Source organism: Monodon monoceros, unplaced genomic scaffold (assembly GCF_005190385.1).
Source record: "Monodon monoceros isolate NGI ecotype Baffin Bay Population unplaced genomic scaffold, NGI_Narwhal_1 Super_Scaffold_16, whole genome shotgun sequence".
Lineage (NCBI taxonomy): Eukaryota > Metazoa > Chordata > Mammalia > Artiodactyla > Monodontidae > Monodon > Monodon monoceros.
The window spans coordinates 69,893,157-69,912,154 of NW_021703772.1; the positions used below are offsets into that span (position 1 = coordinate 69,893,157).

Sequence of the window (18,998 nt, forward strand, 5' to 3'; positions counted from 1 at the left end):
TACTTATCAATTATTAGAGTCTCAGCAATAACAGTACTCCAATAAATATCACAATCATCCCTTCAAAGTTCTTACCAAGGAAGTACCAAGCTTAATGGAAAACTGAAATCAGCTGAGCCAAGTCCTTACCATTCAATGGTACATACCATATGTCTTCAATAAATATCTGAATGAATTAGTGAATTAGTGAGCGAGGTACTACAGAAGAAAACTGTTTCGGAAAATACACTTGCAGCTTCACCTGAGGAAATTATAAGGGAATTCTGCCATTTCACAGAGTAACAGAAAATTGACCAAGTTAAGATTTAAGCCATCTGAATTCTAGTCCTGCTTTTGCCACTAACTTATTGCATGATGGTCAAATGCCCACCTGAGATTGAATTTGATTATATTTTCTGGAAAATAATGCTACCTGCTCTACTAACCTCATAGAGATTGTGGGGAGGAGACAGAAATGAGATTATAGGTACAATAATATTTTGAAAAATGCATGGATGCTATACTAGCACAAGAACTTTTGGAGAGCTTTTAAAAACCCGTCATCATGCTCTTTGATTGGGTTGGTATCATTGCTCTGCCACAAGTGCTCTTAGTGAAGAACTGGCCCATGACACTAGACCTACCCCTCTAACCCAAATTGTTTGCTCTATATGACATCTGGATGATGGAAAGAAGTTTTGTAATGTATAAAATCCAGAAATAGAAATTACCTATATTCTAATTTTAAAGAAACTGAATCTAGAAAAAGAACAAGTTTTCAAGAGAATTATTATAAATTTCAATAATGTCATACTAATACTTTCATTTTAGCTCAATCAACGTAGGTTTCCTTTTTTCTCTAATAGGAACATATTATATAACTAATCACTCCCATAGTTATGTTGTGCTTAGATATATTCCAAGAGGTTTTTTCTTAGACAAAATAATTTAGACATTTACTCTAAGTTGGTTTTGAAATTAATTTCAAATTTTGGTGGATGTCTATACTAGTTGAAAAATACAAATTACTTTGTGTTAAATGCTCTAAAATATTGATCAAACACAACATCAAAAATTTACAATCATGTACATAAAAATAAGACTTGTATGTTGATTTGGACATATCTTCTTGATTATCAATTAATATTTCAAATTCTTCATGGTTTAATCACCTCTAATTTGGACATGAAAATAAGTATGTTCCTTGACAATCGCCCTGACAGATGTTAAAATACCTGAAATTATTTTGTTCAATTGTTTGAAGAATTACAACACTATTAAACATCATAGTCATGTAAATATTGCTTACTACTTGGTTACAAGGACATTTAAGGAACCAGTTAAATCAGGGTAATTTGATTTCTCCAAATGAGAGAACAACCACAGTAGATTTTGTTAATCGTCTTCAATTAATACGATTCTATATAATTGTTACAGAAAAAGTGAATTTTTAAAAGTTTGTTCTAAAATTTTTGAGCATAAAAGATATGCAACCCTGTAAGAATAGTACCTATTTTAGAATTATGAATAAATGAGGAAAAAGTTAGAAATTATGCTGTCATAAAATTCTGCTTACCAAAGATAATGAAAATTCCAGAAATAATATATATAAAAACTAGACAAAAGGAAGGATTTCAACAAATGTGAAAAGTTTTTATATCATAGTAGCTAGGCTTTCCATAAGCTTTTGTCAATATATCAAGGATAAAAATATCTGTGGCATAGGTTATGTCCAATTTTGACACAACTAATTTAATTTACAAGGGAGAAATCCTGGTTAAAATTTTAGAGCATTATCAGCAGTGCTGATTACAAAATACATACTTACTTATTTAGACATCTGGAAACATGTCCTCAATCTTTTTTGATTCCCACATAGAAATTCCAAATCAGTTAGTGGTCTGTACAAGAATGAATCTGAGCTCTAATGTGTAGCTATAAAGACTTCCACACTATCTGGAATTACAGTATGAAAATTATTAATTTAGTCTGATGTTTTTTGCTTCACGGCATCAAAATAGTTCCCACATATTTGTGATGCCAAATTTAAGCTGGCAAAAACGAGTTGAAGAGAAATTTTTGCATCCTAAGAGTCAATTTGGTTTAAAGGAATTTTTTAAAGAAATTTTAACTGCTCAAATTGAAGAATATCAAAAATAAGTGTAGCTAGTCTTCAATGGGATTAAGCCAAGGGGTCTAAACAGAGAGTCATTTTAATTATGAGCCATAACCATATTTTACTTTTATGCATTGCTACCCTGATTCTGAACCTGTTTCTTATGGAAATTTAATCAATTTATCTGTTTAGCTTCATTACAAATAGATCACAGAATACCACGGACTTTCAAAAAAAAAACCTGTCACTAGCACTAGAAGCTAAAATTGTCAAAGAAAACTTTGGGCAATTACTAAATTTTGTATGTAGTTAGTTAACTATTACATTCAGTGGTAATGTAAGCTTCTGTCCAACTTTTTTAAAAGCTTGATTTAATTCATAGAACAGTCACGTGCAGCAGAGAAGTTGTCTGTAATGACAACTTAGTCTCTTTCCCTCATCCATAGGTAAATGCTTACTAATATTAAATGGATTTTTGTATATAATTCAGGTGAACAAAAATGAACAAGATTCAAAAAGTTTCCAAACACATTCTCAGCATTTGACAAATGTTCATTGATCTTTATTTTAACTGGCCCTCAGACTTACGTAAAATTCCTTTACTTGGTTTTCATTTTGAATGTTCAGCCAACACTAAATTCTTTGGGAGTATTACATTTTTAAAAAAAATCTTAGCTTCTTGAAAATATATCAAAGTCCAAACAATACAATGTGTTTTCTTATGCAGGCTTTATCCAAAATAATCAAAGGTGAACTCCTGTATCTTTACTCACGTAATATAAAACCACTGTAATGGCTTATCAGAAAGGAATATGTAATTAGAAAGTCAGATCAACATTAAATAATCACTAATCCACTTGTGAAAGGGTAGGGAGAAAAATCAGTGTGAGGCTAATGAGAATTATATGTTGTCTTTCCTATATATTTCTCTTTGTTGATGTTATATATACGTATGCATACATACATATACACACACGTACATTAGCTATGGGCAAATATCACAAGATTATGTAATATAAAAATATATTACTGATATATCTGCAATTTTTACTAAAATTTCCATCAAAGTCCATAGTTTCATTGGAGCATATAAAACCAAGAGAGAAAAACTTATTGGGGGAATTCTCAAAATCCTTCCCACAAATGGATGTATCAGTAGATAAAGTGGGTTGGTCACACCTGGCCTGACAAGTACTTTTTTAATTTTATTTTTAAAGAGAATTTATAGATTAATACAGGATATCCATTTGTTCTGTGTTTTCTTAGATTCTGTATTTATCTATTTGACATCCATTCATCACAGAACCAATTATGGTAACTTTAGTTTCTGTATTGTTTGTACCTTACAGACCCAGGGAAAGGCTGCTCCTTCCAGGGCTAGCTAAATTCTAAAGAAAATTAAGAACTTAAGAACATATGAAACATGACTTTCATATGCAACCAACCAATCCCAAGTCTATACCCTCAACTTCCTCCTTATCTAACTCACACAGCCAAGCCAATATTTCTCTTGCCCTATATCATCCTAGGGACAGGTAACCAGACAACTAGGGACCACCCCTATAGCCAAAGCCTGCCAGAAGTATTCAAACTGGACAGTTCTAAACTGCTTACCCTGACTTGCCTTTCCTGCAGAAACCCCAATAAAGGCTCTGGCCTCAACTTTTTCCTTGCTCTTGTCTTCTGCCACTTGACTAAAACCTGGTGCTTCCCCTTGACCCTGGATAACATGCAGCAAGTCCCTCTCTACGGCCTGTGAGTATAATATACATGGTTTTCCTAAGCCTCTCCTATATCTCTTCCACAACTGACTGACCATAAAACATAGAACAAAACTCTACTTTTAGAGATAAAAGTCCCTTCCAATTCTCAATTGCTTCAATAGACAGACATGATATAGATATGTATATATCTTCTGTTTCTTTAATGTTTAAACAGCTTGATAGCCCAAAGAGATACACAGATCAACACACCTATTTCTACAATGTTTAATCTGGAATTTAGTCAGAAGTAAGTAAAAATAAGAATCTGAACTTAATTTCCAAAATAGTGAAGTGTCCTAGCATCACTTATTTAATAATCTTTCTTTATCTCATTATTTTGCTGTGTCACTTGTAATCATATTGTTCCAGACACATACATAATTTGGCTTGATATATTTATCAGTACTTGATCAATTGACATATAGTTTCAATCATCATATCTTTTGTTCAATATTGACAAAATTTGTATAAAAGTGCTCCCACCTTATTATTTTTATATATTCTGTTCACTTTTTTTTACAGTAGATCTCCAGAAAGTATTTATTCTCCGTAACTGAAATTTTGTACCCTTTGACCAACACCTCCCCATTTCCCTTTCTCCCCAAACCCTGGTGATCACTCTCCTATTCTCTGCTTCTATGTGACTATTTCAGATTCCACATATAAGTGAGATCATGCAGTATTTGTATTTCTGCGTCTGGTTTATTTCACTTAGCATAATGTCCTCCTCGATTGCTTCTGATTATTAAATTATTACCTCTGAAAATCAAATGGTCTCTACTCTCTCATGCCTAATCACTTATTGTGAAGCGTTAGATGGATTAAGATCCATCCATACTTAATCTTAATTTAACCTTATGGTCATTTCAAATTGTAGTCCAGAAAGTCCTCAAAATGTTTTAACAAATGTTGTTTTTGTTTTTGTTTTTTTCAGTTTGTGTGTTTGTTTTTCTTTGAAGAATACTGGATAAGGATGGAAAATTTTATTTTCCTCAGCCTCTACTCTGTTTCTTCTTGTGGCCGCACCTGACTGACCGTCTCATAAACGAACACAGAACACTGAAACTATTGACTTAAAAAGATCATTTTAATTATCTTTGAGCCTTATTTATTTGCTCTGATCTTATTCTCCCTTTATCATAGATCACATGCACAAAGACATCATGATCAAAGCAGTGCAAAATATTTCTTAAGCCCATGATTGGAACATTTCACAATACCTCCCTGAGGACATAGAATCCTTGCTTCATTTCTTAAAAGACAGTAAAGCTACTTCTTTACCCCCTCCATTCTTACCCAATATAAGGGCTACTATAAATGTAATTAATGTAAATTAATTAATTGAAATTTCAGATTAAACAATATGAACTATTTATATATTAACGCTTGTATTAAAGTTCAATTGCATTTTGTCAAGTGCTCTTGCTTCTTGCTTTCTATATATGCAGGTACTTTTAAGATAAATATAAACATGCATCTATAAATTATTGAAACATCATCATCAAATTATTATTTTATGGAAGAATCTGAGATTCAATAAGCTTTTGAAGGCTTTCAATTCCCTCTTCAAGATATCTTCTGAACCAAGAAAAACATCAGGAAAGTATATTTTTCCAAAAAAAACGGATTCTAATGTCAAAAGCTTCAATGCAACCATTAAATTAGGTGGTAAAATTCATTCGAAAACATTTGGTCTATTTGAAATCAAGAGAACTATTGAGCTAACTAGATACTTTGAATCAAGATATATCACTATTCTAGGGAATCAGAGGTATAAGCCTATTTTGTCCTATGCCAGACCATGCAATCATCTACAAAAATGGGAGAAATCTGTTTAGATGAGAAAGGCTAGGAGTACTGAATGATATAGCTAAGAGAGATAGTGAAGCTTAGGATGTGAAAGCAAGTGAAATAACATTTTTAAGTCATAAAAGAGAACAAGTGAAATTATAAGCTACTAAAATTAAGTTTGTGAAAGGCTGATCTTTTTAAAGCTGGGTTCAAGGCTGACTCAATGTTTTAAGTGAATATACTATGGTTAGAATTCCCTGAATTACGAGAAAGCATCACTGATTTTTGAATGGACAAAGTCAGTACTAAGTTCACCATTTCTGCATTTTTGTCCTTATAAAGATTTGGAAAAATATTTTGTTACCTTACATTACAGAAATGGTCTGTACTGGAGATTCCAACTTCTTTTATTAGACTGGCACTGGTATCTAAACAGCTTCTAATATCAGGCTAAGAGAACTGATATTCAGGAATTGTTATTATTTAGCTTTTATGATAACCATTTATAATGGAAATTTATGTTAAAGACCTAAATAGAAAGTACTTTCTTACTCACAATGTCAAGACAAATATAAAACAATTACTGTTGTATATCTGTCACTAAATTACTTGATTTTAAATAGATTAATCCTAATCCCAGTTTTTAAAAACTAATTTTTTTTCAAACCACATAAAGATAAAAAGAATTATTAAATCAGAGAATTATGCACAGGGTCCAAATCATGTTTTATTTAAGTAAAAATATATAGGAAGTTCTAGAAATTTTACTTCTGTCAAGTTTGCCATCTATCAGGATCTTCAAGTACTTCTTCAACACGGTTTTGATGAGAAAAATGTTCTAAATGGCTCAAATAAGAATGATAGTCTCATCTTAAGGACTGAAAAAATTGAAAGTACTGTATATAAGAATCATCTTAATACAACTAATAAAATCTGAGTGTGTATATCTAGTCCATCATAGACTAATAGTAAGGCCGAGGAAAAGGATAAGACCCTGTAACACCTTATTAATTGGACTGATCTTTTTTTTTAAGTTTTTGGCCGCACCCCATGGCATGTGGGATCTTAGTTCCCCAACCAGGGATTGAACCCACACCTCCTGCGTTGGAAGGCAGAGTCTTAACCACTGGACCGCCGGGGAAGTCCCTGGACTGATCTTAACTTCATTCTTTAAAAAAAATTTTTTAAAATAATGTCTGTGGCTTTTGAGGAAGTAGAGGAACCTTCATTCATTCAAAGAAGACTGAAAATTCTCATGGCCAAAATGGTATCTAGTACTGATCTGTAATAACGGGCTTGAGGCTGATACCTTCCCTGTACAAGGGAGCCACGTATAAAAGAGATGTTAGTAATTGTCTTATGCAGCATTTCAGTAATACCTTAAGCAAGGTGAACTAAACTGAGGAATTTCTCAAATAGTTCAATGTTTCTTCTGAACTGTGATTTTTAAAAGAAACCTACTTCACAGAAAAACACTACCTAATGGTAAACAAAGTTAGAAATGGAACACAAAAGAAAGTGTTAGTAAAATGTTTACCAGGCGAATTGTCACCATTTTTAAAACGCTAGTGAAACTTCAAGTGAAAGTGAAAACTGGTTATACAATCTTTTTGGAAAAAAAAATTAGCAATATTTATAAATAGCCTCAAAACTTAGCCTAGTAGCTCCTTAAAGAAATAGCTGATTCCAGGGCTGAGGCAGGGTAAATACAAGATGACCCTGGAAAATCTTATGGCCCCAGATACTAAGAAAGTGCTCAAAAAAAGAATGGGAACATATTGAAATGATGAGAGCCAGCTGAAAGGAGTTCCTAATGTCCAAAGATGAAACCATTTGAGCAACAAAGTGAATTCTGAGAGTATTGTGTTATGGCCCATAAAATAAAATAAATATCTTCGAGTCCATATGAAATAAGCAATTGAATAAATAAATAAATGGAGGAGAAGTGACAGCTCTTCCCTAGAGGAAAAAATTCTAATTTCTAAATGCAAAAAGAATGAGAGAAATAAGAAGTCATTATTAAGCAAATACCACAGTAATAAATAGGTAATAAGCAGGAAATATTCATTGATGAATGCTAAAATTAGTAGGCAAAAGTTTGAAGAGAAACAAGATATTTGCATAGTCTCAAAGTATCTCCCCTAAGATATCATTACGAAGCGAAATGTTTTAACTTTACAGTGGAAAATCCAACTGTAATCAAGGTTAATATCCCTGGAAATAAGATATCATCTATCCCCTGATATGATGCACTGAGAAGGGTTCATTTCATTTTGGTCATATTCTTGACAAAAAAAATGCATAACCTCAATCTAATTAGGAGAACTTCAGACAAGCACAAATTGAGAGATAATCTACAAAAAAACTGACTGTACACCTCAAGAGTGTCAAAGTTATGAAAGATAAGAGAAGACTGAGTAACTCACAAATTGGAGATGATTAAAGAGACATGATATCTGAACACAAAATGGGATCCTGAAACAGAAAAAGGACATTAGTGGAAAAACTGGTGATACCCTAAAAGATATTTGGTTTAGTTAACAGAATTGTATCAATGTTAATTTCCTGGATTTAATTACTAACTATAGTTATGTAAGATATTAACATGGCAAGGTGGACAAAAGGTATACAGGAACTCTTCGTACTGTTTTTGCAATTATTCTTTAGGTACAAAATTATCTCAAAATAAAGAGCTAAAAAATAGCAAAATGAATGTTTTCTTTTATATTTATTTTTCTATGCTTTCTAAGCTACCCTAAAAAATAAGTATTAATTTTATAATTAGGAAAAATATACTTACCAGATTATATTATTATTCATCTTATTACTGTCAGATGAATAAAGTTATTGAATAAGCATTATTGAGTCAATGATCGAATGAATTATGCATATTAGGTATAAAAATCTTTGATGTAATTATTTTCAATCAAAAGGAAAAATATTAAGCCAATAATAACAATAATTGCTATTATTTTTGTCATTAATCCAAAAAGTATAACATATATATAAATGCACGGGTACATAATTATGTAGGTAATATGTACATAATTCACTGATTCTCACAAACCCATGAGGTAGATGCTATTATTGTTATCATCCCTATTTTATAGATAAAAAAAGTGAGGCTTTGAACCGCTAGGCAACTTGCCAAAGTTGGCATACCCACTAATTAGAACATTTAGAACTGTATGACTTCAGAGTTTCAGTTCTTGACAACTGGTGCCTACTAGTGCTGCTGCCTAATAACCCATGATATGTATAAAAAGGACTTTCCATGCCCTTGACTCTGTGAGAGCAGCACAAAATTGTCTGAAGTAGACTCTACTTTTAAGAATCTAGCACTCTAATTGAGGAAACAAGTTACATATGTGTGTATTTATATATAAGTAAAAATAGTTTTGTATACATATATAAATTGCAAAGTGATATGTAATATGTAATAAATGCTAAATGAGTAAAACAGGCAGTAAGAACTTAATTTTCTAATCCATTATGATTTATTTAAAAAAAGGTCACTTTATTTTATTGCAAAATTTGGTCTCCTAGCATTCCCACAGGTAAAATAATTCAAAGACATAATTTTTATTTTGTTATTTTTTTTAAGGTAAAGATTCTCAAACTTTCATGATCATAAGAATCACCTAGGGGCTTCCCTGGTGGTGCAGTGGTTGAGAGTCCGCCTGCCGATGCAGGGGACACAGCTTTGTGCCCCGGTCCAGGAAGATCCCACATGCCGCGGAGCGGCTGGGCCTGTGAGCCATGGCCGCTGAGCCTGCGCGTCCGGAGCCTGTGCTCCGCAACGGGAGAGGCCACAACAGTGAGAGGCCCGTGTACCGCAAAAAAAAAAAAAGAAAAAAAAGAATCACCTAGAGAGCTCTTTAAATTGCTTGTTTATTGGCACCACCCCTTTGATATTCTAAGCCTATAAGCTTGAGTAAGACCCAGAACTTGGGTTTTTAACGAGTTCTCCTGTTGATTCTGATGCAAGTGGTCTTTGAGTTTAAGGTTTTAAGGCTTGGGGGGAAAAAATACCAAAATTTTGTATCTACTAGAGATGCTCTGTAAAATTACATAAAAATCAGATTTTTTTACAGGCATTTATACTATGAAGTTATGTGTTAATGAAACATAAAGTGCATAGTATGCACTCAAATCACAAATCATATTATATATTAGGTCTGTGTCTTGCTGTCTGCATTTCTTTTTCATTTTTTAACTATATTCTTGTTCCTGAGAAAATCAAAAAGAGTTTGAAGAGGGTTATTACCAGAGCAGCTTAAATATCAACAGAAAATCACCACTGTATTTATGAAAGCAGTATGAATCTAATGATAATTAAATGTGCTTCATAAGCAGAGCTGTGTTTTACAGTAGTTGCTATATATCTAACTACTTTTTATGGCACTTGCTTTCTGGAATTTGACTAGGTCATCATCTCTGATATCAAACCCTCATTGTCAAAAAGAAAAAAATAGTCATTAGGAAGCAATAGCCTTCTCTGAATAATTTTGGTTTTGCAGGATAAGCAAGAAGAAGCGGAGGTACAAATAAATGTTGGAGGAACCCCAGCAACCTAACACATTCAATATGGAATGGGAAAATTCTTTAAAAACTTGCTTATTAGATCCTTAGAGCATAATTTTCAAGATGAATGAGCAATTCTTGATGATACTGATAATATAAGAACTTTATCACTAAATCAAAACTATACAGAGTCCTTGGCTATTATACATTCTCACTCTATCCCACCGAGTCTGTAGATTAAACTACATTTTTGCCATCTGAGAAAACCTCTGGAGTTCTGAACGATCTGGAATTGGGCCTAAGCTTAATATAGAAACTTCTATACAAATGGCACCTCAGGAATTTTTGTGTCACCCTTGATACAGTACATAGAAGTCCTAACTAAAACAAATAAAACTAGAAAACACTACTACAAGAAATTAAAGATCTAAATATATGGAGAGACAGTTCACATATACGCTTGGAAGACCCAATATTGTCAAGAAGGTAATTCTCCCCAAATTGATCTATAAATTCAAAGCAATCAGTTGCTATTAAGACCCTTGTAGGCTTTTCATAGCAATCAACAAGTGGGCCCTAAAATTTATATGGAAATGTAGGACCTAGAATAGCCAAAACAACTTTGAAAAAGAAGAACAAAGTTGAAGGATTTATACTACCTGATTTCAAATTTTACTATAAAGCTTCAATAATCAGACAGTGTGGTATTAGGGTAAGGATATTCACATAGATGAACAGACAGAATTCAGCATCCAAAAAAATAACCTTATATTTATAGTCGATTTAATTTCAACAAAGCTGCCAAGAAAATTCAATGGAGAAAGGTGGTCTTTTCAACAAATGGTGCTAGGACAATTGGATATCTATATATTTTTTTAAAAAGGCAAAAACAATAAAGAGGACTTAACTCTTATCTCACACCATACACAAAAATTAACTCAGAATGGATCATTCATCTACATGTAGGAGCTGAAACTATAAAACTTCTAGAAAAAAACATACAAAAAAATTTTGTGACCTTGGTCTAGGCAAAGTTCTTAAATTCAACACCAAAAGCACAATCAGTAAAAGAAAAAATTAATAAATTGCATGCACATCATCAAAATTAATAAAACTTTTGTGTTTCAAAGGTCACCATTAAGAAAGTTAAAAGACAAGGCCAGACAGTGAGAAAACATTTGCAAATCATATTTCTGACAAGAATCCTTTATCCAAAATATATTTTTTAAAAAAACTCTTACAAGTCAAGAAGATGATAACCAATTTTTTAAATGGGCAAAAGATTTAATAGGCATTTCATCAAAGAAGAGATACAAATGGCTAACAAGCACATAAAAAGTTAGTGCTATAGACTGAGTATTTGTGTTCCCAAAAAATTCAGATGTTGAAACCTAATCTCCAATGTGATGGTATTAGAAGATAAGGCCTTTGGGATTAGTACCCTTATGAAAGAGGCCCAGACAGCTCTCTTCCCACCTCCACAGTGAGAACATGCTAAAAGATGGCTATCTATGAACCAGGAAAGGGCTCTCACCAGGTATCAAATCTGCCAATTCTTGGTCTTGGACTTCCCAGTCTCCAGAATTGCGCCAAATAAATTTCTGTTGTTAGTAAACCACCCAGTTTATGGTGTTTTGTTACAGTAACCCCAATGGACTAAGACAATTAGTCACTATGAAAATGCAAATCGAAATCACAGCAGCATACTTCACACTCAGAACGGATTTACTAAAAACAAAACAAAACAAAACCAGAAAATACCAAGTGTTGGCAAAAATGTGCAAAACCAAAACCCTTATACAGCTAATTGTAAAATGGCACAATTTTGGGACTTCCCTGGTGGTGTAGTGGTTAAGAATCTGCCTGCCAATGCAGGGGACACTGGTTCGCTCCCTGGTCTGGGAAGATCCCATATGCCTGGAGCAACTAAGCCCGTGAGCCACAACTACTGAGCCTGTGTGCTGCAATTATTAAAGCCTGCGTGCCTAGAGCCTGTGCTCCACAACAAGAGAAGCCACCACAATGAGAAGCCCATGCACCACAAAGAAGAGTCGCCCCCGCTCGCCGCAACTAGAGAAAGCTGCCGTGCAGCAAGGAAGACCCAATACAGCCAAAAAATAAAAAACAAATAAATTTTTTTTAAAAAAGGTTTAAAAAAATGTTAATAATTGATGTTTTCTTTGTAGTTAGACTTACTATACCATACAGTAACATAATATTTTATGAGGCTAGACCAACAATGACTTTAAAAAATGTTAGTAACACAAAATAAGCTTTAATGCTTCTTAGAAACTTAGTTGCTTTGATTTTCCTTATGTTAAAGTTTAAAGAGTATCAAGAGAAATTTATAAAGTGATTCAGAGAAGAAATAACAACTTGACCCAAGTTAAATAGTTCTCTTCCTCTCTTACACATAACATGTGCCATACACTCTATTAACTCAGATTTGAAGATATATTTTCAAAAGACCTCTGGGTCTACAGATAGTTTGCTGAAACCCTGGCCAACCTCAGCATTATTATCACAAAGAGAATAAATTCTGTGGAAGAGACTATCTCGGTGTGTGTTTGTGTGTGTGTGTGAAGTTATTTTTAACTTTTATGAGTATTTTATTTGCCCTTACCTTGATTTATATAAATATGAATGATACAAGCATTGTTTAGATCCTCAACTTTCTCCCTGTTAGTGCTAATGGCTAAATAATAACTTACTTTTTCTTACATAAAGTTGATCATTTTGCAGTGCACAATTCAGTGGTGTTTAGTACTTTCACAATGTTGTGCGACCATCACCACTATCTACTTCCAGAGCATTTCCATCACTCCAAAAAGAAACCCCATAGCTGTTAGCAGTCATTCTCAATTCTCCACTACACCCCAAGCCCCGGCAACCATTAGTCTACTTTAGTCTCCAAGAATTTGCCTACTATGGACATTTCAATAAATGGAATCATGCAATATGTGGCCTACAGTGCCTTACATTTTATAGCACCTTGTTTCACAGTACTTTCATTTTTGAAGAGGTAGATATGAAAGCCCACTTTATAATGTGATTCCTATTTATTTTCTAATTGGCTTTAATTTAAAAGAATTGAGCCACTTTTTAGTTAGGTGCAATATTTTTAAATCCTAGCTCAGTATTTATTAGCTATGTGAACCTGGGTAACTTATTCAGTCCTCTGAGCATCAGTTTCTCATCTGTCAAGGCTAGATAATATTAGCAACCTTTCAGGATTATCATAAAGACTAGAGATATTTGTGCTTAGCACAAGCCTGAGACAATACCTATTACTACTTCACAAAGACTGTCTAATTACCATCATTATTTTAATTCAGTACTCATCTGTTTACTGTATGCTAGAACAGGACAGTGGAAAGAATGATGAACTGGGAATCAAGATGGGGACTCTAGACCAAGCTCTTCCATTAACTAGTATAAGTGCCTGCCCTTAAATACATGTCCTTATCTCTTTGATGTTCAGTTTCATCATCCGTAAATTAAGAAGTCAGTCTAAAATCTAGTCTCCAATTGGTTGCTACAGTCCTTCTCTGACCAAAACATATATGATTGTACAAAATAGATGCATTATATACTAGTTATTCCCTTTTCCTGAATAAGAGCAACACACCCCCAAGGAGTATCTGAGACAACTGTTTCAAGTGGAAGAATATATTAGAACTTTAATTTACATTTATCTAACAATAAATAAAACTTAACTACTATTTACTATACAGATTGAAAGTAGTATCTTCACAGAAAGCCAAATGATCAAGTGTCATGTATCCTATGAGATATGAGAAGGGAAGAGTGGCAGCTTCTCTACATAGAGAAATGGGTTGAGAGTGGCACCCACATGTCTCCATTCACTTGAAGCATCTTGCAATGCACTGTAGTCTATCTATACCCAGTTTAGACTTCTGAAACAACTCATTCCAAGGTTAGAAAGAAATGACACATTGGAAGTGTGATTATTTTTCTGACCATGCTCTCTGACTATTTGAGTTCTTTTTTTTTTTTTTTGCCAAAAAATTTTTTAAATTAAATATATTTGAGTTCTTGACCTTAGTTCAGACATTTCGTAACCCTCCATCATAAACTATCCCACTTCCTTATCTGACCCCAATATTTTCAGCATAAAATTAACACTTTAGGCTTCTAGATTCTACTGCTCATTACCAACCTTACATCCTATGCATGTAATTTATTTCTATATTCACTCACCGTTGTGGAATAACAATTCAAGTCATGAAAGTGGAAATGAGAACTGATTTCTTATACTGAATTTTGCTTCCTATGTATTACCATGTGTCATGAGTATGAGTTTAAATTCATTTTATAATCTAAATTATAATAAAATAGAAATACCAATATGACTTAATCAGCCTGTGTGCTCTTTTTGTTACTTTGACATTTTAGTCTCATTTTTTTCTTTTCCTTAATACAATACTATAAAAAATTTCATGACTTTTTTTCACAAATAATTCAATAACCTGGGCCATTTGGAAATCTGGAATTAGCATTCTAAACGGTACTAAATTCTACCATCTATGCTATACTACATTTTTAACCTACTTTTTAACCTTTAAAAAGCGATCTTTACTCTTGTTCCATAACTCAGGACAGTTTTATAAGTAAGTTCGACTTAAAATAAGTTCCTTTTGGGACATCTGAATTTTAGAAGGGATCCAACATGGACCACTGCATATCACCCAAGATTAAAGGTATAAAATAGAAATATTTGTTTTAAAAATATTCTCCTAGAAGCCTCTTCCATGGCCTAGTAATTTAAAGATTGACCGATTATTTACTCATGGAAGCAAATTCAACACTGACCGTCAACAGAAAATTTGAAGTCATATGCAATATCCTAAATTCCTGGCTCACACTTTTAAAAGATTAATTCCATCCTTACTAAAGGATGTAAGGATGTCACCATCATTACTATTACATATAGTCTCCATATATACCCATCTCAAAGAGCTTATAACAATGATTAAATATTTGAAGAGAAAACAGCAGTCTCTCAAAGAGTTAAATGGACCCCTATCTCTAGATTAGCTAGATTGTGAGGTCCATGTGGACAGGGCTTTTCTCTGTCTTATTCATTGCTGTAACCCCATCACCAAGAACATGTTTGGCCAACAGCAGGCATTTAATAAGTGAATGAATCTTCTGAACCTTGCTTGTTCCATTGCTTCAGACATAACAGTTAGGTGCTACCAGGCTGTACTCTGAGCCTAGAAGAATTGAATGTCCTAACCCTTAGAGTGACTAGGGCCTACAAATGCAATGAGGCCTTGTCCAGCAAAAGAAAATAATCTCCAAAGCTCCCTAAAAAGGACTGAGAGAAAAAGGAACATGTCAGGGCCTCCTTCACACAAACTCTTAAGATGTACTTTAGGTATATTAAATTAAGGTAAACATTGGAGGCTTAAAAAGAATCTATTCCACCCTACCACTTAGGTCAGGATTAATACATTCACTCATTTGGCATACTTATCCATTCTTATAATTTTTATTTCTCTCTTACTCCTCTATTTACCTACCTCTGACTGCTTCTGTCCCATATCTAATCTTGGTTTTTAATGCCTTTCTAAATGGCTTTCCAACCATACCACAAAGTTTCCATAGCTATAATTAATCCCACCTTCCACCTCCACTGTACAGTGTTTTCCAGTGTTCCATTTCCCCACTTTTCCTTCTTAGCAAATAGTACTGATAAGCCATCTTTCATAAAAGCCTGAAACTTAGAATTTATCTCAATGCCTGTATTTCCATCAACAATTATAATAGCAGCTAACTTTATTGAGAACTTACTAAATACCAGCTACTTCCCATAGATTATTTTATTTACTCATCACAAAACACAAGAGATAAGTACCATCTCCTTCCCATTTTTCAGTTGAAGAAACTAAGGCTTAATCACCCACCCAAGACTATACAGCATGTAAATAGTAGTGCTGGAACCTACAAGACTTTGTCTTAAAATATTATGCTATAGCGCCTTTCACATTATTACTTGCAAAATCATCTGATTAATTTTCTAAAAAAGACCCCTAAACTATTTCTTCCTTTCTCTTCCAAGCATAGAAACTCCAGCCGAGGATCTGATTATTATAGGCCTGGTTAATAATGCAATGTTAAAAAAATACTGCTTTTTTTTCTGAACTAGTTTTAGAAGACCTATATTGTAGTTCTGGCTTCATCACTTAGACATGTTATTCAAACTCTGTGCCTCCATTCCTTAGACTTAAAATTAAGACAATAAAATCTGCTTTACTCAACATGATTTTTTTGAGGGGAAAAAGAAAGGCCATAAAAGCAATTGGGGGAGTTGAAAATACTATACAAGTATAAAAATAGGCCAGTAATTCAACAACCTTTCTAGCCTCTCAGGTTTATTTTCCTTATAATGAACTGCTAACATGATTCTCTCTTGCCATTAAACTATGTAATTATTTTGTGCTGGCCATTGTCCACATGAATTGCACACTTTTGACTCTTCAAAAATGTCCATCCAACTTGCTGCAGACCTTCTTTTCCAGCCAAACTTGTATTTTCTCTACTCTTTTAAGCCACAAACTGATTGCCCATCTAGCCCAATAATGTCATCATCTTCTAAATCTTTCCAGTTAATCCTCATTTGGTCCTAAACCCTTTAAATGTTCCCCACAAGGGACAATTCATATGCCACATCAAACTGACTTCAGCCTGCTTTTCTAGGACAACTTCCAAACCCCTTCCCCATAAAAATGAGTTTTTTCTTATATCTTAATCTTCCTTAAATCTCCATTCCCCAATTCCTGTGTATGTAGTTCCTCTCTCTCATCTAGGGTACAATAATACTCTGACATTCTTGACACTCTTTATTCTGAGTACCCACAGAATCCTAATCTATGTTTCTATCCAAGTTTGGGAATACAGACAAATCTTTTAGTCTCATTTTTGTAAAATAACTCCACTTTGATCTGTAAAGAAATGTCTCTGCTTTTAAGCAGGCAAGCTAAGTGGCATGCTTTCCTTTTTTCCCCCTCTCTGACACTGCCCCTGCCTTTTATTTAGGCTCCATTCTTGGTGGTGACTCCTGCATTATTCTCATCTCCCTGCTTCCCTCCCTGCCCAAGACTGGCGTCCTGAGGAGAACTGGGCATGCTCAGTAGCCACAGCCAATTCCGGGACGCAAACTGGAATCTTTTACAGATTTTGAGCCCGGCAGGAGAGGTAAGGCCCTAAAAATACAGTGGCCCAGAATTTGCTCACACCCCCTGGGGAATGATTTGATTGAAAGATGTGTTCAAAGCCTAGGAGTGGACTCAGAAACGGACAGCTTGCCGCCAGTCTCTAGTCTGCAAGGTGGGTCACCAACCTGAGTAACAGAGAGCTGAGAACAGCCCCTTGGCCTGGTTTGGTGCAGGGAGGAGATTTCTGCTGTCCTGAGCTGTGACAGCGCTGATAGATGGCTGGAAGCTAGCGTGTGGCATCTCTTTTGCATCAAGAAAATGTTGTTGTTGTTGTTTTCTTTTTTTCCATGAATACAGCAACATCAGCTGCTCTAGGCTGAGAAAGGATGTGTCTGAAGAACTACAAAGTCTGTGAGCCAGTCGGAGATTGTGGAGAGGAGAGGCAAATCAACTACTCGCCCAAGAACTCACCCTAGATCTAGGGAGGCAGCTTATGACCCAGAGATAAACAGGCTATTTCTAAATGACAGTTCAGGAACATTTCAGATATTCAAAACTGAATTCTGTGCCTGCCCCCCAAAATACATACCTTCTTTGTATGTGAGCCATGACAACATTTCCCTTTGAGAGAAACTGACAGCACACACACACACACACACACACACACACACACACACAAATGGTCCTTCAGTTCTCCTTTCCCCTGGTTTCTGCAGAGACTAAATCTCTAGAGCTGCAACAGCAGCAGATTCCCTTACCTCACTGTCAGGGGGATGAGGCACGGGGAGGAAATTTACCATAGAAGAAACATGATAAAAAGGGGGCTTCTTTGCAGGGGCTTGACTGCATAGCCCAACAGACAGACAGGCAGTAACAGACAGGGAAAGAGACACACAGCTGTCCCTGCTGCTAAACCTAGCCCTCTCTTCAAACAGCAGCAAACATGAGACATTTCATCATGGTAGTGCTTCCATATTGAGAAGGGGGAAAAAAAATCATGTGCTTTGCGTTATGCATTTCAGTCACCCGAGATGGGAGGAGACCCCTGTCCGTATGTCGTGGGAGCTATCCACCACCCCAAAAGTACACTCGCTGAACCTGGCTAGCAGACCACTTGCCTGACAGGCTTTGCTGCAAACGCTGTTAATCTACATGACAGCAGGTTGTCTCTTACCGTAGGCAGCAGCGGCTCCATTTGGGCTCCCTGGTCTTTAATCTCCATGCTTTGTAATGCCTCTGGAATAAGCACCTTTCTCTGCAGTGTCTTCAGTACCTTACACTCAGCCCGGCACTCGCTCTGCTTAGTATTCGGATCAGGTAGCTCTGAAGCAGGAGGCAATTGCACACTCCAGCTCACCAGAGTCACATGGCTCCTACTCACTCGGGCGGCTGGCCAGGTTTTGCACTGAACGCTTTGGATCCCTGGGCCGGTAAGAGAGATTTCCCAAGCCCGGTATCACTGCCCACACCTGGCTACTTGTGTAAAGTACAGTCTGCAATGCTGCAAGTCTGATGGACACTAAGAATCTCTCATAAGATGCTAACCTCTTATATAGACTAGTCCAACGTGGACTCCAACCAGCTCAGCCAGATTTTGACACTTTGAGACAATTCACTTTATTCCCAGAAACCCATAGGAGACAA

At 35.0% G+C, this 18,998-nt stretch overlaps 1 protein-coding gene across 14 annotated transcripts in view; it reads right to left on the reverse strand.

Moving 5' to 3' along the window:
• Window positions 1-18,760, reverse strand: part of SLC4A10 (solute carrier family 4 member 10) — a 301,395-nt gene extending 282,635 nt beyond the window's left edge. For 8 of the 14 annotated variants that reach the window (XM_029224937.1, XM_029224941.1, XM_029224940.1 and 5 more), the window contains exon 1: window positions 18,529-18,754. In XM_029224937.1, the coding sequence (XP_029080770.1) occupies window positions 18,529-18,576 (48 nt within the window). In that variant the 5' untranslated portion in view covers window positions 18,577-18,754. Of the gene's footprint in view, window positions 1-18,528 lie in introns of all 14 variants that reach the window. The other 6 variants (XM_029224936.1, XM_029224932.1, XM_029224935.1 and 3 more) reach the window with 2 other exon arrangements.
• Between the last annotated feature and the right edge of the window lie 238 nt (window positions 18,761-18,998).